The 26,590-nt window shown below is 40.6% G+C and overlaps 2 protein-coding genes across 5 annotated transcripts in view; one reads left to right on the top strand and one right to left on the bottom strand.

Annotated features, from left to right (window-relative positions):
• Positions 1-14,528, bottom strand: part of SGTB (small glutamine rich tetratricopeptide repeat co-chaperone beta) — a 58,472-nt gene extending 43,944 nt beyond the window's left edge. For 2 of the 3 annotated variants that reach the window (XM_017877108.1, XM_017877106.1), the window contains exons 1-3: positions 14,318-14,528; positions 13,088-13,209; positions 3,742-3,845 (exon numbers count right to left, since the gene is read on the bottom strand). In XM_017877108.1, the coding sequence (XP_017732597.1) occupies positions 3,742-3,845; positions 13,088-13,187 (204 nt within the window). In that variant the 5' untranslated portion in view covers positions 13,188-13,209; positions 14,318-14,528. The other variant, XM_017877107.1, reaches the window with a different exon arrangement.
• Positions 14,529-14,572: 44 nt separating this feature from the next.
• Positions 14,573-26,590, top strand: part of NLN (neurolysin) — a 106,467-nt gene continuing 94,449 nt past the window's right edge. The window contains exon 1 of one of the 2 annotated variants that reach the window (XM_017877104.1): positions 14,573-14,791. In XM_017877104.1, the coding sequence (XP_017732593.1) occupies positions 14,751-14,791 (41 nt within the window). In that variant the 5' untranslated portion in view covers positions 14,573-14,750. The remainder of the gene's footprint in view (positions 14,792-26,590) is intronic. The other variant, XM_017877105.1, reaches the window with a different exon arrangement.

Genomic DNA, 26,590 nt, shown 5'->3' with positions numbered 1-26,590 from the left:
CTGAGGCAGGATAATGGTGTGAACCCAGGAGGTGGAGTTTGCAGTGAGCCGAGATGGCACCACTGCACTCCAGCCTGGGCAACAGAACAAGACTCCTTCTCAAAAAAAAAAAAAAGAAAAGAAAAGAAAACACTATAAAATCCCTGCCTTTAGTACCTACTATCATTCCAACACCAATTTTCCATTAATAAGGTTCAAACTACAGGTGTTTATGAAAACCAAATGTTAAGATTTAGAAAAATCTTGAGTGGCATGGGGAACACAGTATGTTTTTTCATTTTGAAAGATCTTTTAAAATTGTATTGCTTTTAAACTTGACTCTGAAGTTCATAAATCAGTCTATCATTTTTTTAAAGAAGCATAATTTGTAGCCATTGACCTATGTAATATACATACATACATACAGTTGTTGTTGTTGTTGTTTGTTTGTTTTTGCAACAGGGTCTCACTCTGTCACCCAGGCTGGAGTATGGTGGTGTGACCATGGCTAACTGCAACCTCAACCTCCAGGGCTCAAGTGATCCTCCCACCGCGGCCTCCAGAGTAGCTAGGACTACAGGTGTGTGCCACTACACTTGAGTAATTTTTAAATTTTTTATAGAGATAGGGTCTCCCTCTGTTGCTCAGGCTGGTCTCAAACTCCTAGCTTAAGCAATTCTCCCATGTTGGCCTCCCAAAGTGTTGGGATTATAGGCATGAGCCACCATGCCCAGCCCTATGTATTGTAGTCTATATTCATCATTACCTTTGTCTTGATTAGAGTTTCCACAAAATTGATAGCTCTAACATCAGAAATATATTTTGCAAATTAGACATAAATATTCACAAGTAAAAAATCACTGACAAATATATGGGTCTTGTCCTTATTTTTTAAAAAATCATTAACTACTAATCAGTTTTCCTAAGCATAAAATACTTGAATAAAAATATAGAAACAAAATGAGAACCTTCCTAAGTAGAGGTCACTACTTAAAACTGACTGTAGTTACTCAGGATCTAAACATAATTCAAAGACACATTACCATCCTACAGTACTTGGCTTTAGCGTCCCTTGTATTTTAAATTTTCCAATAAGCCTAGGCACTTTATACACAGGAAAAGTGATTTGGGGTCAGAAAATAGCATATTAAAAAATAGATTATAATCTCTTCTGTCTTCCCAATCCTTCTAAATTATTTGCCAAAATTGCCACTGTTTTATAGTTTGAAAACTAATTGTCATATTCATTGCATAAATTTGAGCAGTTCACCATGGGAGGGCAAGAGCTAGCTACTTTAAATAAAGGGAATGAATCCACTTGGTATATAAACATAATTGGGGGAAAAGATAGAAAAGCAGTATCCTAAAGATAAAATGACCAATATAACAATCAAGTACACTTGGTGAGACAAATAATTTCTTTAATTACAACAATCTTGATGCTATTTCAAGTGAATTTTACACTTTCTCTGCCATACTCTGTCAACAAACATATATAGAATGAAGCCATAGCTGTAAAATAAGACTACTAAAGAATTATGAGACCAGGCGTGGTGGCTCATGCCTGTAATCCCAGCACTTTGGGAGGCCGAGGCAGGCAGATCATGGGGTCAGGAGTTCGACAACAGCCTGGCCAAGATGGTGAAACTCCGTCTCTACTAAAAATACAAAAATTAGCCAGGGCCGGGCACGGTGGCAGATGCCTGTAATCCCAGCTACTCGGGAGACTGAGGCAGGAGAATCACTTGAATCCGGCAGGCGGGGGTTGCAGTCAGCTGAGATCGTGCCACTGCATTCTAGCCTGGGCAACAGGGCAAGTCTCCGTCTCAAAAAAAAAAAATTAGCCAGGCATGGTGGCGCACGCCTGGAGTCCCAGCTACTCAGGAGGCTGGGGCAGGAGAATCGCTTGAACCTGGGAGGCAGAGGTTGCAGTGAGCTGAGATTGCGTCACTGCACTCCAGCCTGGGCGACAGAGCAAGACTCCATCTCAAAAAAAAGAAAAAAAAAAGAAATATGATACCACATATAACACAACTGCAGATATTTTCGGCAGCCAGTTTCAGTAAACTGTATTTTAACAATAGTGACCAACAAACTTCTTATAATTAAATGCAATCAGGGAGATACAGCAAAATAAAGAAAAAGCTTTATTCAAACAGAGGGTAAAAGTCAATTAGAGCTTCCTGAGAAGAAAAAAAAAAAAAAAAAAAGAAGTTCTAATATCTTCAGTATTAAGTCAATGGTGACAGTAGCTAAAGAGTGAGCAAATCTAAAACTGTCTCAAGCACAGGCCTCATATCCATAACCATATCTAGCCACTGAAACAGGGTTCCCTGAGGGGGCCACAGGCCCAGTCAATGAAAGAACCACAGCCCACCATCACCAAAGGGAAGAAAAAGGGAGTTCCCTGATGAGGAACAGAGATAAACGTTACTATCTCCTTATATCTTGTCACACAATAAGAATTCATCTGTTTGATGAATTAATGTATAAGTGCATTTTTTTTCTCCCAAGTGTAATAAAAGGGAATGATTTACTGCCAAGTTGCCATCTTCATTGCAATTCTAACAACCTCTTCTCAAGAAGTTCTAGAAACAGAGCCTAGAGGATCCAGTCAAGTATGGTATAATGTCCACTCCAGACTGAAGTGTGCAAGATATGTTTCAGCTTCACTCCAGAATTCTTCATTATATACTAAAGCTCAAGTATGGAGTTAGAAAAACAAAAGGAGCCCATGAGGCAACAAAATGTCATAAAGAAACACGTGGGGCCAGGTGTGGTGGCTCACGGCTATAATCTGAGCACTTTTTGGAGGCCAAGGCAGGATAATGGCTTGAGCTCAGGAGTTCAGGACCAGCCCAGGCAACGAAACAAACAAAGCAAGACCTTGTCGCTACTAAAAAACAAAAACAAACAAACAAAAATTAACTGGGTGTAGTGGTGTGTGCTTGTAGTCCGAGCTGCTTGTGAGTCTAAGGTGGGAGAATTGAGGACTGCTTGAGCCCAGGTGGTTGAGGCTGCAATGAGCCATGATCACACCACTAGACTCCAGGCTGGGTGACGGAGAGAGACCTGCCTCAGAAAAAAAGAAAACAAAGAAACAAGGGGGAGTTCAACCCACACGTGGGAGCCCTAAACTCACTAACCTTAGCATTTTTCAGTCTTATGGTCTGTTTCCTGAAAAGGCCAGAAACCTAAGACCATGTATAAATAGTCCCCAGGAACAGGGATCAGCAAACTTGGATTTCAGTCTTAGTTTTGCCCAGTGACCCTTAACCTTTCCCTGTTTTAAAGAGCCCCATCAATGGGCAAATTTGATGACTTCTGCTTCAGAAACGATGATTCAATTCCAGATGAATCTGTTTCCACAGGGCTGCTTCCTAGACATTAAAACTTTTTAAAGCTGTATTCCACGTTTTAGGGAAACATCAATTCAGATGCTGGAAATCAAAAAATAGATTCATTGAAATGACATTCAAGAAAAAAAAAATACTCAGATACTGTAAAGAACTTAAAAGTCGACTAATACATATAATTAAATATAAAAGGTGAGAAGATGAAAATAGTTATCAATATGAAAATCTAAAGCACATTAAATGAGTTACATTTTAGACACCCAATTATATCCATATAGACAGACTATTTACCTTATATACAGGATGAAGTTAATATACCTGGCCCCTCAACTATTAACAACCTATTAACATAAAATTGTAGTCATATTTATATCAGTTAATAATGAGAAAAATAATGATAACATACCTTACAGAAGGAATTGGTAAACATTTCCGTCAAAGGCTGTGAAACTGCTAGGTGTGTATCTTCTGGGCTGATCTTAAAAACTGTCTCCAAGCACTGAATTGCAACTTAAAATAAATTTTAATAGTAAAAAACAATTAGCAATTAAAAAAAAAAAAACAAGCTTTTTTTTTTCTGATAGAACTGCAATGTATGGAAATTCAGTATTTTGATCACAGAACATAAGGAAAACATTGGTTCAGCTGCAAAGAAATTTCTGTTTATAGACTAGCTATCGAAGGAAAACACACTGATTTTCCTTCTTCCTTCCTCCCCTTCCCACTCTCCCCTCCCCTTCCCTTCCTTTCTTTCTTTCTTCCTAATTTTTTTGAGAGGCAAGGTTTCGCTTTGTGGCCAGGCTGGAATGCAGTGGCACAATTATAGCTCACTGTTACCTTGACTTCCTGGGCTCAAGGGATCCCCCCGCCTCAGCTCCCTTAGTAATTGAGACTATAGGCATGAGCCACATGCTAACTGTTTAAATTTTTTTGCAGAGGCGGGGTCTTGCCACATTGCCCAGGCTGGTCTCAAACTCCTGGGCTCAAGTGATCATCCTACCTCGGCCTCCCAAAGTGCTGGGATTATAGGCATGAGCCACCACACCTGGCAACAACTTGATTTCTTATTCCTCACTTAAGGAAAAATGTTGTCTAGAATATAATTTTTCTATATATGTATTACATCATATTCTTGTTGAAGGCTACCAGAAAGAAAGAGCAAGTCATTAATAACAACAACTTAGCCAAGTGTGGTGGGTTACGCCTGTAATCCCAGCACTTTGGGAGGCCAGTGAGAGTGGATTGCCTGAACTCAGGAATTCAAGGCCAGCCTGGGCAACATGGAGAAATCCCATCTTTACCAAAAATACAAAACATTGGCCAGGCATGGTGGCGCACACCTATGGTCCCAGCTACTCGGGAGGCTGAGGTAGGAGGATTGCTTGAGCCTGGGAAGAGGAGGTTACAGTGAGCCAAGATCTCACTACTACACTCTAGCCTGGGTTGAGACCCCATCTCAAAAAAACAAAAACAAAAACAAAACAAAAAAAGTACTCTCACTACAAACCTAAAATATTCTCTTTTTTTAAAAACATGTGAGAAACCAAATTCTCCATTAATTAAAAACACTAATAGTAACAGAACATAGTCCCTAGCACATAGGAAGAAGCACTTAATATTAATCCTGGTGTACTCATGTGAAGATAGATTTTAAAAATTCATTCATCCATGCAAATTTGCCAAGTGCCTACTATGTGTAAGGCACTGGTCTAAGGTGGTAGAGAAGCAGTAATAAACCTAACAGAAAAAAATCACTGTCTACATGATAAAGCTTATACTTTAATAAAGGAAGACAACATATATAAGCAAAATATAAAGCATGTTAAATGGTGATAGGGGCCTTGTCTATTTTTACTGTATGCAAAATAAATGGTTGGTATGGCTAGGGTATACAGTGGATGGAAAGACATGGTGAGGGATTATGTTTGAAGTCTGTCATTAGAGGCCAGGTTTGGTGGCTCACGTCTGTAATCCCAGCACTTTGGGAGGCTGAGGAAGGCAGATCACCCGAGGTCAGGAATTCATGACCAGCCTGGCCACCATAGTGAAACCCCATCTCCACTAAAAACATAAAAATTAGTCAGACGTGGTTGCATGCCCCTGTAATCCCAACTACTCGGGAGGCTGAGGCATGGGAATTGCTTGAACCCAGGAGGCAGTGGTTGCAGTAAGCCGAGATCACCCCACTGCACTCTAGCCTGGGCGACAGAGTGAGACTCTGTCTTCAAAAAACAAAAGAAGTGTGTGTAGATGACAAGCCACCTGAAATGGCATTTTTAAAAAGATTTAGACTGCAAGAAATGAGCAAATGGAGAGCCATTGAATAAATTAGTAAAGGAGAGTAACATAACTAAATTATGTTTAGAACTAAAAGTCTGGCAGGAACATTGAGAATGAATTAGAGAGAAAACTTGGGATTCGAGAAAATGAGAGCAGGTAGTTAATAGCGGATAGCATATATCCTGTCCTCTTTACAATTACCCTTTGAGGGGAAGGGAAGCAGATTCTCATCCTGACAGTGCTCACCTTTGGAAAGGAATTCACTCCTGGCTCAATGAGATGAGAATGTACCCAAAACGCCCAGTGTATTTCCAGACAGTGTGGAGTAGGTTCCCTTATACTTGTATGTGACTTTTAAAAGATACATTATGTATGAACTGCAGTCCTGGGGAAATTACCTCTGTCATAAAAGAAACACTATTACTTTCAGTAATCACAGAACAATTCTCCTTAGAGAGGGATTTAATAAGAAACTAAATTACCAATGATAAAAAGTCAAAGGGTCTTTTAGATACAAAATAATCTACTGTTTACCCATCCCTATTCTCTCCCTTTCTATTCCTACCAAGCCCTACTACTGTTGACCCATCCCTATTCTCTCCCTTTCTATTCCTACCAAGCAGTTGTACTTGCACTTAAAACACTGGGCCACAAGAAAATAGGCTCTCATTGCCACGAAGACTGCTATTTAAAATAATAACAGTAGTAATAATAATAATAATAATGTATGTGGCCAGGCACAGTGACTCATGTCTCTAATCCCAGCACTTTGGGAGGCCAAGGAGGGTGGATTACCTGAGGTCAGGAGCTCAAGATCAGACTGACCAACATGGTGAAACCCCGTCTCTACTAAAAATACAAAAAACAATTAGCCAGGCATGGTGGCGGGCGCCTGTAATCCCAGCTACTCGGGAGGCTGAGGCAGGAGAATCACTTAAACCTGGGAGGCGGAGGTTGTGGTGAGCTGAGATCGTGCCGTTGCACTCCAGCCTGGGCAACAGAGCAAGACTCCATCTCAAAAAAAAAAAAAAAAAAAAGTATGTATATGTATATATTTATTCTTGATAAACATCCTGTCTTTTTGATCAGATTGGTCATTTCCTATACTTTGCCACGTGGCTTGTACATGTTTCCATTATTGTACTTATCACACTGTATTATTGCACTTAAATGTTTGTCTTCCCATATTAAACAGTCTACATCTTGTTTTCCTTAAAGTCTTTTATCCCTAGCAGGGCCTACATCTTGTCTTTATTTGCCAGACCCCTTTAACAGGGTCTGGCAAAGGTAGACGCTCAATCAACTTAATCTACTGCCTTCTTTGCAGTGAAAGTCACATTTGAATTTGGAGGAAATAAAAACAATCAAATCTGTGGAAGAGAGTGTTTATCTGCCTCCCCACCAAAAAAAAATTAATTTACAGCCTTGTAAAAGATGGACAGTACCCAACCAAGCCCCTAGCAAAACACTAAATTATGGAACTTCAGAGCTAAACACTGACAGGTGAAAGTCCATGTGATAACTCTGAGGGATTTTATGCCCCATGTTCTTAAGGCAGTCCAGTCCACCTTCTTTATCTCTGCTGCCACTAACCTCACATCACAGATCTGGCACATACTAGATACAATTAAGTATCCCTAAAGGAAGTGGCTTTTTTTTTTTTTTTTCCTAAACGCAATTCTATTTTGATAAGTAAACCTAGTTGCCAAAATGTATAGTGTTCAACAATAACACATACTTAGAAAGGCATATGATTTAGTGAACAAAGCTAACCACAGCCTTGGAACTCAGGACTGTCTCATTATCCTTATTGATCCAGGCTGAAAAAATTAAATAACCTGGGTACAACAATTTAACTTACATTTACCTCAAGATTCTCATTTATCAAACAGAGATTATGACATTTGATCTTCCTTTTAGAAGAACCTATTCCTATTTATTCCTATTTAAAATAATAGACATTCAGGAATAAGTCACAAAATCTAAAGAAATACTATATATACTTACTGTTCCACTGTAACACCAAACAAAAATAGTCTGGTACTGATAGAGAAAGGTGAGTGAAGAATTCTATTCAGTAATACCACATCCCATCTGTATAACACTTAATTCAAAAGTTTTCACATGCTATGTACCTGCCATTCACTGATTCAGATTCTCTTCACAAATATATTGGCTGCGAGGAGGCAAGTATGCCTACCAAATAGACTTAGAAACTAAGATCCAAACCAACTAAGGCAAATGCCCAAGACCATTGGATTCAATTCAACAAATATTTATTAAGCACCTATCATGTGTCAAGCATTTTTCTAGACACTTTCAACATATCAGTGAATAAAACAGAAAAGATCCCTAACCTCTTGGGGTTTACTTCCTAGTAGGCGATGGAGAGGTGGACCATAAACAATAAATAGGTAGTAAAGGGTAAGGAGGATGGAGAGTGTGGGCAGTTGAGCAGAAAAGCAGTTGCAGGGTTTTGTTGTTGTTGTTTGTTTTTTTGAGATAGAGTCTCACTCTGTTGCCCAGGCTGGAGTGCAGTGGCGCAGTCTTGCCTCACTGTAACTTGTGCCTCCCGGGTTCAAGCTATTCTCCTGCCTCAGCCTCCTGAGTAGCTGGGATTACAGACGTGTGCCACCACGCCTGGCTAATTTTTGTATTTTTAGTAGAAATGGAGTTTCACCATGTTAGCCAGGCTGGTCTCAAACTCCCGACCTCAGGTGATCTGCCCGCCTTGGCCTCTCAAAGTGCTGGGATTACAGGTGTGAGCCACCACACCTGGCCCACAGCTGAAGGCTTAACAGAGAGTTCAAAGTAGGCATTACTGAGAAAAGAGATTTGAAAAAGACTTGAAGGAGATGGGAGTGTTACCATTATCTGTGAAGACCATTCCAGGCAGAGGAACCAGACAGATCAAAAGCCCACAGGCAAGAGGATATGGTACATTTATAAAGAGAAAGCTAATATGGCTGAAGCCAAATGAGAAAGGGGAGGAGGAGGTGAAAAATATGTCACAGAAGTCAAATTATATAGATCCTTTAAACAATGACTAAGTAACATGAGGAGTCATGTTACTTAAGTCACGTTTTGAGTAGATAAATGATAGAAACTGACATACTTTGTTCGTAAAGATCCCTGATGCCTGTGTTTGCAACAGCCAATGGAGGGGCAAGAAGAGAAGCAGAGAGACCAGTTAGAGGCTGCCACACTAAAACAACCAAGAAATAGTTAGTTCTATCCAGAGGTGATATCAGTGGAGATGATAAGAGATGTCAAACTCTAGACATATTTTGAAAGTGTAGCTGACAGGATTTATTGAATGGTTAGTTACAGAGTATTTGAGAAAGAGAAGAGTCCAGAATGATACCCAAGTTTCTGGCCTGAGCAACAGAAAAGATGAAGCTGCCATCAACAGAGATAGGGAAATTGCACATAGAACAGATTTTGGGTGGGGGAATCAGAAGTTCGGTTTTGGCAATGTTAAATTTGGGATGCCTATTAGACATGCAAGTGGAGATATCTAGTTGGTACTTGGATATATAAGAAGACCTTCAGGAGAAAGGTCTGAGCTGAGGGCATAAATTTGGGAAATAGCATATAGATATGGGGTATTTAAGGCTAAGAAGCTGAATGATATCACCAAAGAAATGGGTATCGATAATGAAGACAAGAGGATCAAGCAGCGGATCCTGGGTACGCCAGGTCAGGGAAAAGAAGAGGAACCAGCAAAGGGGACAGAAAAGAAGCAAACAATGAGATAAGAAAGCCAAGAAAGTATGAGGTATCCTGGAAACTAAATAAAATACACTGGGGTGGGGTGGGGCAGTGAGGAAATGACCATCAACATTATCAATGACAGCTAATAACTCAGATGAAAGCTGAGAACTGACCATTAAATTAAACAGCACAGAAATCATTAATGACCTTGACGAGAGTGGTATAGATTGAGAGAGAGAGGCAAAGGCTTAATCAGAATGCGTTTAAGAAGAATAGAAGGAGAGGGTTTGGAGAAAGCAAGCATAGACAATTCTTTCAAATGGTTTTGCTGCAAAGGGAGACATACAATTAAGCAGTAATGGGTTGGGGGTAGTATGGTAAAATAATTATTTGCTGTTTATTTTTGCTTTTTTGAAGAAGGGAGAATAATGGTAAGTTTATATTATGATGGAAATGATCCAGTAGAGTATGAAAATTTTATAAGATAAAAAAAAATAACTAAAGTGATATCCTGGAGTAGGTGAGACAGGATGGGATCTAGTATACCAGTAGAGGGGTTCCATTTAGAAAGGAACGCAAATAGTCCACCTATGGTAATAGCTCGGCAAACAGGCAGGCAGGCCGAGTATGTGAGTGCTGTCATACCCAGCTATTTTCTTATTATTTCAGTTTTCTTGGTGGAGTAGAAAGCAAGGTAACCAACTAAAAGTGAGGACAGTGAAAGAGGTTTGAGGGTTTGAGAAGATATGAGAAAGTGTTAAAATGGTCATCTAGGAAAATAAATGGACGAATGAACTTGGAACAGAGAGTGTGATTGCCTGACAGCATTAAAGGGCTGCTTGAAGTTCAGAGCCATGAATTTCAAGTGGGACTAGTCAGCAAAGTTGTGTGTTTTGCTCCATCTATATACATGAGTGGGTGTGAGTAGGTGGGCACAGAGTAGGTGGAGAGCTGGATTTAAACAAAGTTGGGCTTTACAAGAAAGGGAAAGAGTTACGAGGGAATAACTGTAATTATCAACCATGGAATTTAAGATGAGTAACAAGAGGTGTGGGAAAAGGTGAGGGATGAACAGACTGGAGGTATTGGTTGGGTCAAAGAATAGCTGGAGTAGGGATTCTAGAGGGAGTGAGCTTGGAAGGATAGGCAATAGTAGTCAGGAAGTGAAATGTTTTGGACAGAGATTAGGGGAGGAATGCAACTCTGGTAATGATTAGGTCTAGGGAAGGCTTTCTCAATCTCTACATACTGACCTTTTGGATCAGGTAATTTCTTCTTGTGAAGGGCTGTCCTGTGCATTAGCAGCATCCATGGCCTCTACCTACTCACTAGATGCCAGTAATACTAGCCACCCCCCTCACCCAGTTGTGACAATCAGAATGTATCCAGATACTGCAAAATCACCCCCGAGTTGAGAACCACTGATCTAGAATATGATCAAGTGTTTGAGATCACTGAACGAGGTCAAGAACTGAGAGCCAGGGAACCAAAATAATCATCTATCAGTATATTGCAATTGCCAAGAACTAAATAGGAGTAGTGCTAGAGAGAGTGACAGTGAGCAGGAACCACAATTAGTCAAGGAACGAAGCAAATGTCAGTAGATGACAATTGAAGAGTAGGTGACATAATCTGATGGCAAGACAAAGCTGATGATACATCAGCCTCACAGTAGTGGTAAAGCTGGTATCAGAACTGAGGCTTCTTTCCCAGGGCTTTTAAAAATGTCTAGAAGGTGGGCAGACACCTCCACATGATTTCATGTTCAATTAAATTAGACTCACAGAGTCAAAAATAGGGGTCAGTCAAAAACAATTGGCACCCTTTCTGACTGCCATATATAACAAACAGCTGAAGGCACATATTTTGGCTGAATACCATCCTAAAATAGGACATAACATCTTGGTTTTTAAAAAAAAAAAAACCCTCAATTTTCTTTCTGGCCCTTAAAACTTTTATGCTGCCTTTGATTAGAAAAGAAACATCTTTTCTTAAATGACTGCATTTATCTGTTTGCTACAGAGCAATCATAACTAACATTCTCCTTAGATAACCAATCAACTTTATCTTCACATAGTCTAATCATCAAGGAGAACAAAAAGACCTTAATATTAAATGGACTGATGGCAATGTTCTCCAACTGTGCATCACCTGCTCCTCTCACTGCCACCTGGAAAGACATCATCTAACCAGACTGCAAGCAGATTTAGAGCAAATGCCCAATTTTCATCTCCACCTCCTAAAAGCATATTCACAGGGAAGCGCTTGTTGAAATTATAGAAGCAGTTTCAAGATGGGAAATTTAAACTATACTATTATTTATTAAGTTCTTCCAAATGCACTCTTACTGCAATAATTAAGACTTTAGGGCTGGGAGGGCTGGCTCATGCCTGTAATTCCAGGACTTTGGGAGGCCAAGGTGAGTGGATCACTTGAGCCCAGGAGTTTGAGACCAGCCTGGGCAACATGGCTAAACCCTGTCTCTACAAAAAAAAATAAAAAAACTTAGCCAGGCATGGTAGTGTACTCCTGAAGTCCAAGCTACTTGGGAGGCTGAGGTGGGAGGATCACTTGAGCCCAGGAGGTGGAGGTTGCAGTGAGCCGAGATCGTGCCACTACACTCCAGCCTGGGTGACAGAGCCAGACAGACTCTGTCTCAAAAAATAAATAAATAAATAAATAAAAGACTTTAGGCCACAGGGACACCAGATTCACTGAACATCCACAAGCCCATCTTCCGAATTCTACCTTGTTATGGTTGTACTGAATTTAAATTTTGTAACACATAAACACGAAGAACAAAGATGGTGTCAAGGAAACACACGATGCCATCACCTACGTCCTGTTCAACTTTACAGATTACTGAAGCCAATATTAAAGTTAATGTAAAACACAGGTGAAATGCTCTCATTTCAAGTTCCAAATTAGGCACTGGTCGGATCTTACTAGTGGTATAATTATTAGACTTTTACATAGTGCTATTAAAATTACTTAGGTATTTTATATATTATTTCTAAACTGGATGCTTTCCTATTAGGAAATGCAGACAACAAGATCTTCAGAGTATTAACTAGCTTTTAAATCTCAGCTTTATCACATATCAGCTGTGTTATCTGGTTATGCTATTTGGTTTCATTTTCTTTTTCTTTTTTTTTTTGAGACAGGATCTCCCTCATGGCCCAGGCTGGAGTGCAATGATGTAATCTCAGCTTACCGCAGCCTCTCCCTTCTGGGTTCAAGTCATCCTCCCGTCTCAGCCTCCCGAGTAGCTGGGACTACAGGCAAGTGCCACCACACCTGGCTACTTTTTGTATTTTTAGTAGAGACAGGGTTTTGCCATGTTGCCCAGCCTGGTCTCGAACTCCTGACCTCAAATGATCCACCAGCCTCGGCCTCCCAAAGTGCTGGGATTACAGGCATGAGCTACCAAGTCTGGCCCTAGTTTCATTTTCTCACTTGTTAAATGGGGATAATACTAACATAACAGTTGCTGTGAAGAAAACATTGCCTATAATGTGAACAGCATACTTCCGACGTATAGTATTTGTTCAATAAATGAACAATAGTCCTCTTAATTTGTTGTTAAATAAAACAAGCTTCAGAAAATGGAAATACGATAACCTTATAGTCAGGCCTCTCCTTGAAAGATCAAAGAAAATTCTGATTTTTGTTACAATAGATCATCAAGTTGGGCTTACAGCTATTTTAGTCCTCGTTTATAATTATAATATAAATGAACACAAAGAGCAGATGCATACCTTCCAAACTTTCTTGTTCATCCGAGGTGTAAGTGTCCATCTGACTTTGTTCCCGTAAGAAACGAATAACTGCATAAACCAGGTGCTTGATAGATGACATTTTAGAAGCTTAAACACTTTTCCTTGATAAGAAAAATGAAAACACTGAACTAAGTTATTCTGAAGAATCAGTCAGAAAAGTCATAAATTACAAAGATGATACGGGTTATAAACTGTATTAAAGGTAAAAACAAAACACAAAACTGTATGACCTTTCATCTTTTTTTTTTTTTTTTTTTTAAGAGTCAGGAGAGCACAAAGTATTGTGAAGGTAATTTATTACATATTTTCATTAATACCCAGTGGTATAAGAGTATGTTAAATCTTGGAATAAGTAAAAATGTCTTCAAAACAAGTACAGCATAAGCTTAGATTGTCACTGAGTATCTAACCATATAGAAATCCCCTAAAGGCCTCAGTACTAAGTTGAGAGGCTTTCATACTGCTGACTAAAAGCTGATCTATAACCAAGCATCTTCCTCTATCTCATGGGACCTAAAAAAAGTATTAATAATGTATACTACCTACTTTTTGTAGGTTGAGAGTTATTTGACGAGGAAACACATTCGCGAAAGGTTGTTCAACTGGTGTCGTTCTTAATAAAAATGGCATTTCTATTTAATCAGCAGACATGTCAGGAAATCGCTGCCCAAGTCGATGGATACTACAAGTCGACCGGCGCTCCCTGCAGAGGCTGTGCTCTCGTGGACAAGCTGGAAGCTCCCGGTCATGTTCATTCACATGGAATACTATCGCATCCAAACAGTGGCGCAGGGCCAGCCGGCATTCATGGCTGATTTCCACTAAATCGCATCATCCATCTGTTCCCCAGGTTCCCTAATTCAAAGCCAGGGTGTGGTACCCGCCGCTATAATGTTTATTATTTGTGTAGTTATTTTAAAGGCGATGTCAGCCTCTAGGCCACCGGGTCACAAGCAATAAATAAGGCCCCAGGGCAGAAGGTAAAAACAGAAAGGGAGGAAAAGGGGGTGCGAAGAGGGAAAGAGATGCCCAGCCTCGTCCAGGCTTCTCCCCTTCCTCTCCCCAGAGCGCATCGAGCTACCCCTCCCTCCCGTCCTCCCTCGGGCACCCCGCCTCGCCTCGGCCCTGCCCGGTGTGCAGCGAGTGCCAGTGCGGGCCTCGGTCCGGGGCGGCGGGAGGCGCACCCTCGCCAGACAGAAGCCCCCTTACCAAGCAGGAGGACGCGAGACGACGGCTGCTGGCCCGCGGGGTTCCGTAGGCCGGCCCGCCCGACCCCTAGTCCTCGGGGCTGAAGCCCGGCTCAGGATCGCAGCACTGGGCGCGGCGGTGCAAACTTCCCCGGCCCCCAGGCCGCCAACCCCAGAGCCCACCCGGCTGTGCTCTAGCTCCGGCGGCAGGGTCTGGCCTGCACCGCCCCTGGGGCGGGGCCGGACGCGCGGGCTGGGGCGGGGCACGGCGCGGGGCGGGGCTGGTAGGCGCCGGCGTGGAGCTGCCGCACGTGGGAGGGCGCTGGCCCGTTAGCCACTGTGGCCTCTGCGGCTAGGCCGGCTCGCGACTCCCGGGCGCCCAGGCGCTGTGGAGCGCCTTGTCGCGCCACGCTGAAGGACCACGCGCCCACCGCCGCCAGGCTCTCAACGCTCCCATGATCGCCCGGTGCCTTTTGGCTGTGCGAAGCCTCCGCAGGTACCTCCAGCGCGCGGGTTAACCTTGGCCGTGGGCAGGGCGGGGTCTTTCGCCGTGTGGTGCCTGGAGCCTGGAACCAACCCTTCCCGACCGCGCCTCTCCGACGCTCCTGGGACGCACCCTCCCCTCGGCTTGCAAGGTGGACCCCTGGGGCACACCTGGCGCGGCCACCTGGAGCCACCTTTCCCGCCTCCGCTCCCTCGGGAGGACGTCCATTCCCCTTTGTTTGGGACTGCCTCAGCCGCAGTCAGCGAGGCTGGTCACAGACGCGGCCCAAAATGAATGCAAATAGTTTGGATAAGAAAATCATTTCACTTTCAACCCCAATGCAGAACTGCACACCTGTCATTAAAAGTGCCGCAGCTGTGGACTCAGAACAATTTTGTTTGCTCCTTGCGCCCATTATTAGCATTCTAATCGTTTAACATCCACCCGAGATGAAACCTCTTTGGTGGTGGTGCTTATTTCCGTCCATGCTCTCTAACTTCCTTTTTTATTTTCCTCCTCCCCATAAAACAAACATTCTGCCTCTTGCCGGTGCAAATTGACCTGGCCCAAAATGGAGAAAATGATCGCTTGTACACGGCCTTGGGCAGCCTGAGCTGCTGTTTTGGATTGCTTCCTAGCCCTCTAACCACACCCCACTGCAACAGACCAGTAGCAAGATGGTGAGGGAATTAGATTCTTTGCACGAATGCTCTGGTTTTCGGAAACAATGCCGCCACCATCCCCGTTTCCAAATCTGCCCAGAACTGTAAATCCAAATGAAGATTCAACAGAAAAAAGAAAATGTGTGCTTCTTGCTAGCTGTCAACAAAACTATTTTGTAACATGTCAGCATTTAAGCTTTCTACAGTTCCCTTTTGCACATTGCCACTCCTCTGAATGGATGGAGCTTTGTGTTGCTCAGTCCGTAGAGTTAGGGAGCAGGCAGGCGACAGTGGTAATTGCAAAGAGTTAATGTGATGATTTGTGATCCTTCAGCCTGTCATTTTTTGCTAGTCTCCAGGCTGCAATCGATATAACTGTCAAATGAAGTTATACCAAGAAATGAAGATCTTCATATAATGCAGGTGTGAGAAGAGGAAATAAATCTTCATATAAGAGCAGTTCGCAAACTTTTCTTCTCAGGGCCCCTTTACCTTTCAAAATTACCGTGGACCTAAGAGCTTCTGTTTGTATGGTATATATGTTTATATTAACCATATTAGACATTAAAGCTGGAAAAATTGTAAGTATTTGTTAATTTACAAAACAGTGATAAGTAGGCTACATGCATAAATAATGATTTTAATGAAAAATAACTATTTTCCAAACCAACCCACCCCATCAGTGAGAAGAGTAACATTGTGGGGTTTTCTTTTTAAAATTGTGGTAAGATGTAACAAAATTTACCATTTTAATAATTTTTAAGTGTACAATTTAAAGTGTGCAATTGGGAGGTACAGCCAACACCACTGTCCATCTCCAGAACTTTGTCATCATCCCAAACTGAAATCCTGTACCTATTACATAATAACTGCCCATTACTTCCTCCCCAAAGCCCTGGTTAACCATTATTTTCTCTTTATGAATTTGACTATTTCAGGTCCCTTATATAAGTGGAATTATGCAATACTTGTCCTTTTGAGTCTGGTTTATTTAGTAAGTGTTTTTAAGGTTTATTCATATTGAAGCATGTGTCAGGATTTCCTTTTTAAAACTGAATAATATTTCATTGTATGTATATATCACATTTTGTTTATCCATTTGTCTGGACATTTGGGTTGCTTCCACCTTTTGGCTACTGTGAATACTACTACTATGATCGTTAATGTGCACATGTCTGTCTGAATCCCTGCTTTTAATTCTTTGGGATACCATATGTACCTAGAAGTGAAAATTGCTGAGTCATAGGATAGTACTATGTTTAGTTTTTGAAACCATACTGTTTTTCTTCAGTGGCTGTGCCATTTTTACATTCCCATTGGCAGTACACAAGGATTCCAATTTCTCCACATCATCATCAGCGCTTATTTTCTGGTTTTAATAACAGTTATCCTAGGAGTGGCATTGTTTTGCATTTTTGCAAAATTAATGTGTGACATAATAGAAGGTAACTGGATTCTTATGTCTGCCTCTGCATTTAAGCTGCTGCACTGTTTCATTTTGGTTTAAGATGAAGAAAATGCCACCTCCCAGTCACGTGAAGTTGGAAAGAAGAATATTTTAATAGCTTTTTAAAGATAATCATGGATATTCTTTGATATCACATCAAAGTTTGACAAATGGTAGCTTTTTAAAGGTTAGTTACAAAGTGGAATCTGAAACTATATCAATGTACTTTTTTTACACTGTTACGTTAATAACCATTGGTGTACCTTACACTTTGAATGGATGTTGGATCGATGCCTGATATTTTAAACATTAAGCATAAGTCCTTCGGAAATTTTAGTGGTTCACTGTGTTATACAGTTCTTCCTAATGTTGACATATTTCATTATACAGTATGAAACAATCACTTTCCTTAATGTCTTCCCATTTCATCAGAAAAGTCTTCAAGTATTGGGAAGCTGTCAAGCTCACAGTGGCAGATAGGATTTTCCAAAATGCTGGTTTTCACTTGAAAGCTAGAATTGTATCATTGGCAACACAAACTGTCAGTTGTTTTACTTGAAGTGACAGTCTCACTTTGTTACATTTTTGACAGAATTTCTGCTACATGCTTAAGTCTGAATAACCCTGGTTTGTCTGTCAGTAGGTTTTTTTCTGGTAAAAATGGTGTTCCATGAAAAAAAGCTATTTCAGCTCACAGTTCAACCAATTGCAAAAGTGCTTTTGATTTGGGCAACCAAATCCACAGGACAACCCTTATACTCAGGTACACAGCAGAAATGGTTTGTGCGTACTTGGTCACATGTAACTCAAGGGTAGAGATTTAATAAAAATTCATGCTTTTTACCATTTCATTAAGGATATTCTAAAATGAAATTGACATTATTTTTAGCCTGAGTGCATAGCAATGAAAAATACAGCTACTAGTACAGTTTGGTGCTGTTGACTCAATTTGTCCTGAAGTACCAACAATGTTATCCACCATTGCTTTTCACCATCAGTGCAAATGTTCACAAAGTAAAAAGGAGAAATAATGTCTTAGTATTGTTGCAAAAGATTTTTAACCTCACAGACTCCTTGAAAGGGTGTCAGGAACCCCTCCCCACACCTCTACCTTTAAGGTTTGTGGACTACATTTTGAGAGCTGTTGCTATGTTGTATTAGATTCTTTGTTTATGCATGGAAGAAAATAAATAAACTAATAGCCAAAAAATTATTACCTTGTTAGAAGCTACCATAAATACATTAACTATTTTGTTATATAAGGGCATATCTCACAGTTAATCATCATATACAGTAGTCCTTAACCCAGGGCTTCTGTACTTTATCACAGAATCGACTCTGTTTCAAAATCAGTATCTTCCAAAAGAGTTCATATTAGACAACACGGAGGATCCCTGTGTTTTCCTGTTTTTCCTGTTTCCTCTGACACTTGAGAGTTCATTTTAGTGTTATGGAGTGACTAGGCTTTTGCCTAACTGACTTATAGTTTCCTTTGGGTTTTCTTGTTGTCAGAGCTGCTATACCCGCTGCCCAAGGCCAGGTGGGCAGCCAGGATCATTAATGGGGGTGTTCAGCCAATTTCTTGGGAATAAGTGGACTGAGAATCTGGAGTTTGGATTATAGTTGCTGTTCAATTCACTTTGTGACCTTAAAAAAATCACTCATTCCCTTGGACTTCTTTCAAGTTACATATGTATGAGTGCATGTATGTATGTATGTATGTTACATAGTATGTATTTTAGAGACAAGGTCTCACTGTCATCCAGGCTGAAGTGCAGTGAGGCATGATCATGGCTCACTGCAGTCTCAAACTCTAGTTTCAAACAATCCTCCCTGCCTCAGCCTCCTGAGTAGCTGGGACTACAGGTGCTCACCACCATATCCAGCTAATTTTAAAAAATTGTTTGTAGAGATAGGATCTTACTATGTTGCCAAAGCTGGTCTAGAATTCCTGGCCACAAATGATCCTCCCATCTCAACCTCTAAAAGTGCTGGGATTACAGGTGTGTGCCATCATGCCTGGCCCAGGTTCCCTTTTTTTTTTTTTTTTTTTTGAGACGGAGTCTCGCTCTGTCGCCCGAGTAGCTGGGACTACAGGCGCCCGCTACCTCACCCGGCTAGTTTTTTGTATTTTTTTAGTAGAGACGGGGTTTCACCGTGTTAGCCAGGATGGTCTTGATCTCCTGACCTCGTGATCCGCCCGTCTCGGCCTCCCAAAGTGCTGGGATTACAGGCTTGAGCCACCGCGCCCGGCCCCAGGTTCCTTATATTGTAAAATGAAGAGGGCTTGACTAAATAATAGCTAAGGCTTTAAAAACAAAACAAAACAAAACAAAAAACTCTATATTGCCATAGCAAACCAGGAGAATTCCTCCTCCTACCTCAGTGAGATTGCATAGCATGTGACCGAAGCAAAACCTAATGTATATTATAGAATATGAGGGATGAGTGACATGGTCAAAGAAACAAACGAGAAGGTTGACTCAACAATATTTAGCCGAAAAAGCTGTAATAGCCTCGCTTCCTCTTTCAATTAGAAAAGACAGCTTGATTTGTCTTTTGGTTTTTGTTTTTTTGAGACAGAGTCTCACTCTGTTGCCCAGGCTGGAATACAGTGGCACGATCTCGGCTCACTGCAACCTCTGCCTACCAGATTCAAGCGATTATCCTGCCTCAGGCTCCCAAATGGCTGGGATTACAGGTGTCCACAACCACACCTGGCTAATTTTTTGTATGTTTAGTAGAGGTGGTGTTTCACTATGTTGGCCTGGCTGGTCTTGAACTCCTGACCTCAAGTGATCCCACCTCGGCCTCCTAAAGTTCTGGGATTACAGGTGTGAGCCACTGCACCTGGCCTAAAAAACACAGCTTGGTTTTTTTAAATGATGACAGCTGGCCAGGCACAGTGGCTGACGCCAGTAATCCCAGCACTTTGGGAGGCCGAAGCAGGTGGATCACCTGAGGTCGGGAGTTCGAGACCAGCCTGACCAACATGGAGAAACCCCATCTCTACTAAAAATACAAAATTAGCTGGGCGTGGTGGTGCATGCCTGTAATCTCAGCTACTTGAGAGGCTGAGGCACAAGAATCGCTTGAACCCAGGAGGCGGAGGTTGCAGTGAGCAGAGATCGTGCCATTGCACTCCAGCCTGGGCAACAACAGTGAAACTCTTGTCTCAAAAATAAATAAATAAATGATGACAGCAATGCATGTTCATTATTGAAAACTTAGCAAGTAATGACAAGCAAAAGAAAATATTAAATACGTACATAATCCACCCATCTAGAACAGCCAATTCTTAACAGCCTTCAACGTTTCTTCTATGAACAGACTTTCTTTTTACAAATAGGATGTTGTTATTCTTTTATAATTTTTAATATTATACAAACATCCTCTAAAATATAAATAGCTATAATATATTCCCTTTGGGGATATATGCAATTTGATTAATACATACCTTTAGACATGTCAACTATTCCCAACTTCTTGCAATGAGTAATAGTGCTTGGATAAACATTCCTACTGTCCTTTTCCAAATCCTTAATTATTTTCTTAGTATAAATTCTTACGAATTGAATTTGTACATCAAAGGGCATGCATACCTTTCAGGTCTACTTATCATCTTACTCTGTTTTAAAAACTTTCTCCCAAACTATAATCTTACCAAGTGAGTAAGTAAATGCTAATTTCCTATACTGTTACCAACACTGAGCATTTTGATGTTTTTTTATCCTTACCAGTTTGATAAGTGGAAATTTCTCTTACTATAATTTGTATTTTCATACATTTTTGGAAGGTTTATTCAGTGATTCCTAAACAAAAATTCAGGACTTGTGATGTGGAAACCAAAACGTTATTTGTTTTCTGATGTGAAAATTTATTTATATGGAAAATCTTAGAAAGTCAGACAAATTCAATTACAGTTTTCTTGGTGTTTTTGTTTGTTTGAGACAGGGTCTCACTTGGTTGCCCAGGCTGGAGTGCAGTCGCGTGATCATGGCTCACTGCAGCCTCAACCTCCCGGGCTCAAGCAGTCCTCCCACTTCAGCCTCCCAAGTAGCTGGGACTACAAGTGTGTGCCACCACACCCGGCTAATTTTTGTATTTCTTATAGAGACAGGGCTTCACTATGTTGCCCAAGTTGGTCTCTAATTCCTGGGCTCAAGTGATCTACCTGCCTCAACCTTCCAGAGTGCTGGGATTATAGGCATGAGCTACTGGGCCTGGCCTAAATTACAGTTATTAATAAACTTAACAATATTTACATGTCTGAGCGTAATTAAATAAAATTGAAATTATTCCTCTAAAACCAGTAGGCATAATCTCCAAAATGTTAAGAGAACAGTACTGAGAAAAAAAAATCTGATTAAAAAAAGGGTTTTAAGTTAAAGTATCAAGAAATAGATTGAGATTATTTGTACAAATGGATTTGGTTATAAAAGAGGATTTCTTTTTTCTTTTTCTTTTTTGAGACGGAGTCTCACACTGTCGCCCTGGCTGGAGTGCAGTGGCATGATCTCGGGTCACTGCAACCTCGGCCTCCCAGGTTCAAGCAATTCTTCTGCCTCAGCCTCCCAAGTAGCTGGGATTACAGGCGCCTGCCACCACGCCCAGCTAATTTCTTGTATTTTTAGTAGAGACGGGGTTTTACCATGTTGGCCAGGCTGGTCTCGAACTCCTGATCTCATGATTCGCCCGCCTCAGCCTCCCAAAGTGCTGAGATTAAAGGCGTGAGCCACTGTGCTCAGCCGAGGATTGACTTCTTTCATTTTTGGTTGTCCTTTAACTGTGGTTTTTTTGGTCAGAAACAACCTGGTTCTTTCTCAAAGTTAAACATTATCACCTCTTTGGTTAAGACAAAGCACAGGACAAGGGAGAACCACCTAAATTAAAGATATAAAGAACCAAGGAAATTGATGTGTATTGAGTATGTATGTAAATGCCAAGCTGCGCATTACGAAGTGCATGTAGCATCATAGAGTCGACTGTATAAATGTGGAAACAGCTTGCCAGAGTTTGAATGCTGGTTCTGCCACTGACTAGCACTGTGATCTTAGGCAAGAATACTTAAGTTCTCCGTATCTGTTTCCTCCTCAGTAAATTGGGAATTGATTGGATGATTTCTTCATTCACCAAATATTTATTGTCTATTATATGCGAAACAGTATTCTAGGTCTGGGGGTACAGCAATGAACAAAGCAGACAAAAATCTTTGCATTAATGGAACTTACATTCCAGTGGGAGATACAACTAAGGAAAGTATATAGTAAGTTAGATGGGAAAATGCGTTTCAGAGCAAAAGTAAAACGAGAAAGGGGAATGCTCAATACCGATAGGAAGGAAATTGTAGAGTCAACAGGAAAGGCTAAGAAAGTGATATTAATACTTGAGTAATGATCTAAGAGAAGTGAGCAGTTGTGCTATGTGAATACCTGAGGCAGGTCATTCTAAGCAGGAGAAACAGCACATACTAAGGCTCTGAAAGCAGGGCTATGCCTGGTGTTTTTGAGAAAGTAAAGGGACCATTGTGACTAGCATGGAATAAATGTCAGGCAAGTAAGTAGGAGATGAGATGAGAGAGGGAAAAATTGTACTCACCCTTTTTTTCTTTTCTTTTCTTTTTTTTTTTTTTTTTTTTTTGTTTTGTGTTTTTTTGTTTTAGACAGAGTCTCGCTCTGTTGCTTGGGCTAGAGTGCAATGGCCCAATCTCAGCAACCTCCTCCTCCTGGGTTCAAGCGATTCTCTCACCTCAGCCTCCCGAGTAGCTGGGATTACAGGCACCCACCATCATGCCCAGCTAATTTTTGTATTTTTGTAGAAACGGGTTCACCATGTTGGTCAGGCTGGACTTGAACTCTTGACCTTAAGTGACCCACCTGCCTCCGCCTCCCAAAGTGCTGGGATTACAGGTGTGAGCCACCGTGCCTGGCCTGTACTCACCTTTTAAGATTGAAACATAAATATAGAACACTTTGAACATTGCCTGGTTATATCCGTTCCTATTACTACAAAAATGCTGTATAACAAACTGAATTTCAGTGGAGTACAGTGATCAATGTTTATTTTTGCTGGCAAATCTAGATTTTGGCTGGGCAGTTTTTCTGTTTTTAACTCATTCATGCTCCTTCAGTCAGCCATGGGTTGTGTAGGCAGCTCTTTGCTGTCCTCTGCCACATGTTTGGTGATGTAGGATGACCACAGCTGGGGCTATTTGGCCGTCTTTCCTGTGACCTCTCATCCTCCAGGAAGCTACCTCTGGCTTGTTCTCATGGCAGTGGCAGGGTTCCATGAAAGAGTGGAAGGCAGTTGGAACTAGAACCTCATCAGCTCTGCCACATTCTACTGGTCAAAGCAAGTCACAAGGCTAGCCCAGATTCGAGAAGTGGGGAAACAGACTCTTAATGGGTAGAACAGCAAACTCACATTGTTAAGAGACATAGACACATAGCAGGTGGAAAATTGAGGCCATTTTAGTCATCAGTCTACCATATTGGCACTTAATAAAATCTCGAGAAATACTAGTTACTGTTTTTACTTGTGTGAATTGCCTAGTTTTATTTTGGGAGTTTTAAAATTAGAATTATTAATTTGTAAGAGCCCCTCATAGATGTTTCAGTTATTTTTGGTCTTTGAACTTTTGGGGTGGATTATTGTTGCTTTTGCTTTTTTGCTTTTCTCTACAAAATTTTAAATTTTTATATAATCAGAAATATCAGTCTTTCCTTTACGACCTCTGCCTTTGGTCTCATTCCTAGAAAGTCCTCTACCCCAAGATTATACATTTTAAACATCATCTACATTTTCTTTTTTTTTTTTTTAAGACAGAGTCTAGCTCTGTCACCCAGGCTGGAGTACAGTGGAACAATCTCATCTCTGTAACCTCTGCCTCCCAGTCTCAAGCAGTCCTCCCACCTCAGCCTTCCAAGTAGCTGGGACTACAGGTGTGAGTCACACCTGGCTAATTTTTGTATTTTGTGTAGAGAAAGGGTTTCGCTGTGTTGCCCAGGCTGCTCTCAAACTCCTGGGCTCAAGCAATCCTTCCACCTCAGCCTCCTAAAGTGCTGGGATTACAGGCATGAGCCACCACACCCAGCATCTACATTTTCTTCTAGTACTTTTATGTTCCATTTTCCACACTTAAACCCTTTATCTATCATGAGGGCTGACTTTTTAAAAAAGACTTCCTCAAATTATTGAGTGAAACAAAAAGGAAATCAACACCGAAACTGCAAGAAATATGAAAGGAAGTTCAGCTTATGAAATTTGGATTTCTCATTCACCATAGCTTACATTAGAAAGACTCTGCCCCATCCTACCCACTCTGAGATTGTCTGTGCTTCCTGTTTGGCATTCAGGAGGAAGTCCTCATATTTCCCAGCCATACTTTGCTGGTATCTTTAATATTTAATCCCATTTGTGGTCAACACCGAAAGGAAAATTCTATTTCTGCCTCACGTCTCAGGTGGAGTTGTAGTGACTGAAATAATCACAGCTTGATGAAGCCTGCTTGCTACAATGTATAATGTCCATACTCTCAGGGCTACATAGATCTAACCAATCTAACATTGAGATTTATACATCTGTATGTTATTTTTATTCTCATAGAAATTCTTTTTAAGGTTTCATAGCTTCTCTGCCAAGATACAAAATAGGGAACCACAAATTGTATATTTAAAAAAGAAGTAGATGAATGATATTAGATTCCAACTACCAATTGGACAGCTCCTGAAGTCTCACAGTCAGCCACTTTTTTATCTTATAAGTGATAGGGTTTGGCTGTGTCCACACCAAAATCTTACCTTGAATTGTAGTTCCCATATTCCCCGTGTGTCATGGGAGGGACCTGGTGGGAGGTAATTGAATCATGGGGCAGTTATCCCCATGCTGTTCTCATGATACAGTGAGTTCTCACAAGATCTGATGGTTTTATAAGGGGCTTTTTCCTCTTTGCTCAGCACTTCTCCTTCCTGCTGCCATGTGAATAAATGTGATTAAAAGGATGAAAAATGTGTCCATATATAAAATGTTTCTAGTATGAAAAATGTATCTATATATAAAATGACATTTCTAGTACCTTTGAAGTTCCTCGAGTGCCACTCTCCACCATATCCCTTTCCTCATACCAGAGATAACCACAATCTTGAATTTTGTAATCACTGTCCTCTTGCTTTTCTTTATAGACATTACCACAAATGTGTATTTCCCTAAATAACATGATTTAGTTTTGCATGATGAAACTAGTTTCACATGGATGTGGTTCATTTTTACTCTTGTAAGATATTTCCTTGTGTGACTATTCCAAAAATATACTATTTATTTTGTCAGTGAATATTTGGGCTTCCATTTTCTTGATATTATAAACAATATTGCTATGAATATTCTTATAATGTCTCCTGATACATATGTGTGACTATGAATTTAAGAGAAAAATTACTAGGTTGTAGGATGTACATTCTCAATTTTACCAAATAATGCCCAATTCTTTTTCCAAAGTCGTTATACTCATTTACTTCCTTCTCTCCATATAGTATTCATGAGTAGCCATTGATCCACTGTCCTTAGCAACTCTTGGTGTTGTCAGGCCTTTTGCCAACCCAATGACTGTAAAATGGCATTACTTGGCTTTTATACATATTGCTGTGTTACTAATGAGTTTGAACATGTTTTCATGTTTCTTTGCCATTTGTATTTTATGCCTGTTCATGTCTTTTGCCCATTTTCCTATTGGGTTATCTTTTTCATACTGAATTTACGTTCTACAATATTTATATATTTTAGATATTGTTCATTTGTTTTCCAATATTCAAAAAATATGACTAGTCATGGTGGCTCACACCTGTAATCTTAACACTTTGGGAGGCTGAGCCAAGAGCATTACTTGAGCCCAGAAGTTTGACACCAACCTGGGCAATACAGGAACACCCTGTATCTATAAAACATTAAAAAAAAAAATTAGCTGGGCGTAGTGGCATTCACCTGTGGACCCAGCTACTCAGAAGGCTGAGGTGGGAGGATTGCTTGAGGCTGGGAGGTCGACGCTTCAGCAAGCCATAATGATGCTGCTGCACTACAGCCTATGGGATGGAGGGAGACTCTGTCCAGCCTATGCGACAGAGGGAGACTGTCTCCAAAAAAAAATGTATATTTAATCTGTGTTTAATCTGTACAAGCCACTGAACTAAACTCTGGAAACACAGCTATGGATAAGACAGAAACTACTCCCGCCCTCATGGGTTTATCCCCTCACTCGAAGGGGTTAAAAGTAAACTAATAAATCTCTAAACTTATAAATCTCTAAATAGTAACATCATCTTAGCTTTGTACTTTCTGAGGGTGAAGTTACCAGACCCCTACTAAATTCTTTCCCGCTGAATCCTGTATTAATACTTCCATAGTATAAACGTTATTATAAATGGTGTTTGTCTTCACCACTCGTTGACAAGTTTTCTGAAATCAGCAGCCTATTTTTTTGTTTTTCATTTCTGTACCTCCACTACTTAACATGGTCATTACATAAGGGATACTAAATAAATATATTCATTGAATGGATGAATGAAAATATGTCATTAGTGATAATAACTGAAAATTCAGTGTTCACTATTGATATCTAGGGAGTATAGACCTAGGTTTTGCATTTTGATACAATTGCAGGTATAACTTTCAGTAGAAAGTAGATATTTCTTTTTTTTTTTTTTTTTTTTT

Source organism: Rhinopithecus bieti, unplaced genomic scaffold (genome assembly GCF_001698545.2).
Source record: "Rhinopithecus bieti isolate Rb0 unplaced genomic scaffold, ASM169854v2 scaffold_10181, whole genome shotgun sequence".
NCBI classification, from domain to species: domain Eukaryota; kingdom Metazoa; phylum Chordata; class Mammalia; order Primates; family Cercopithecidae; genus Rhinopithecus; species Rhinopithecus bieti.
This window is presented reverse-complemented; position numbering and strand designations above follow the sequence as displayed.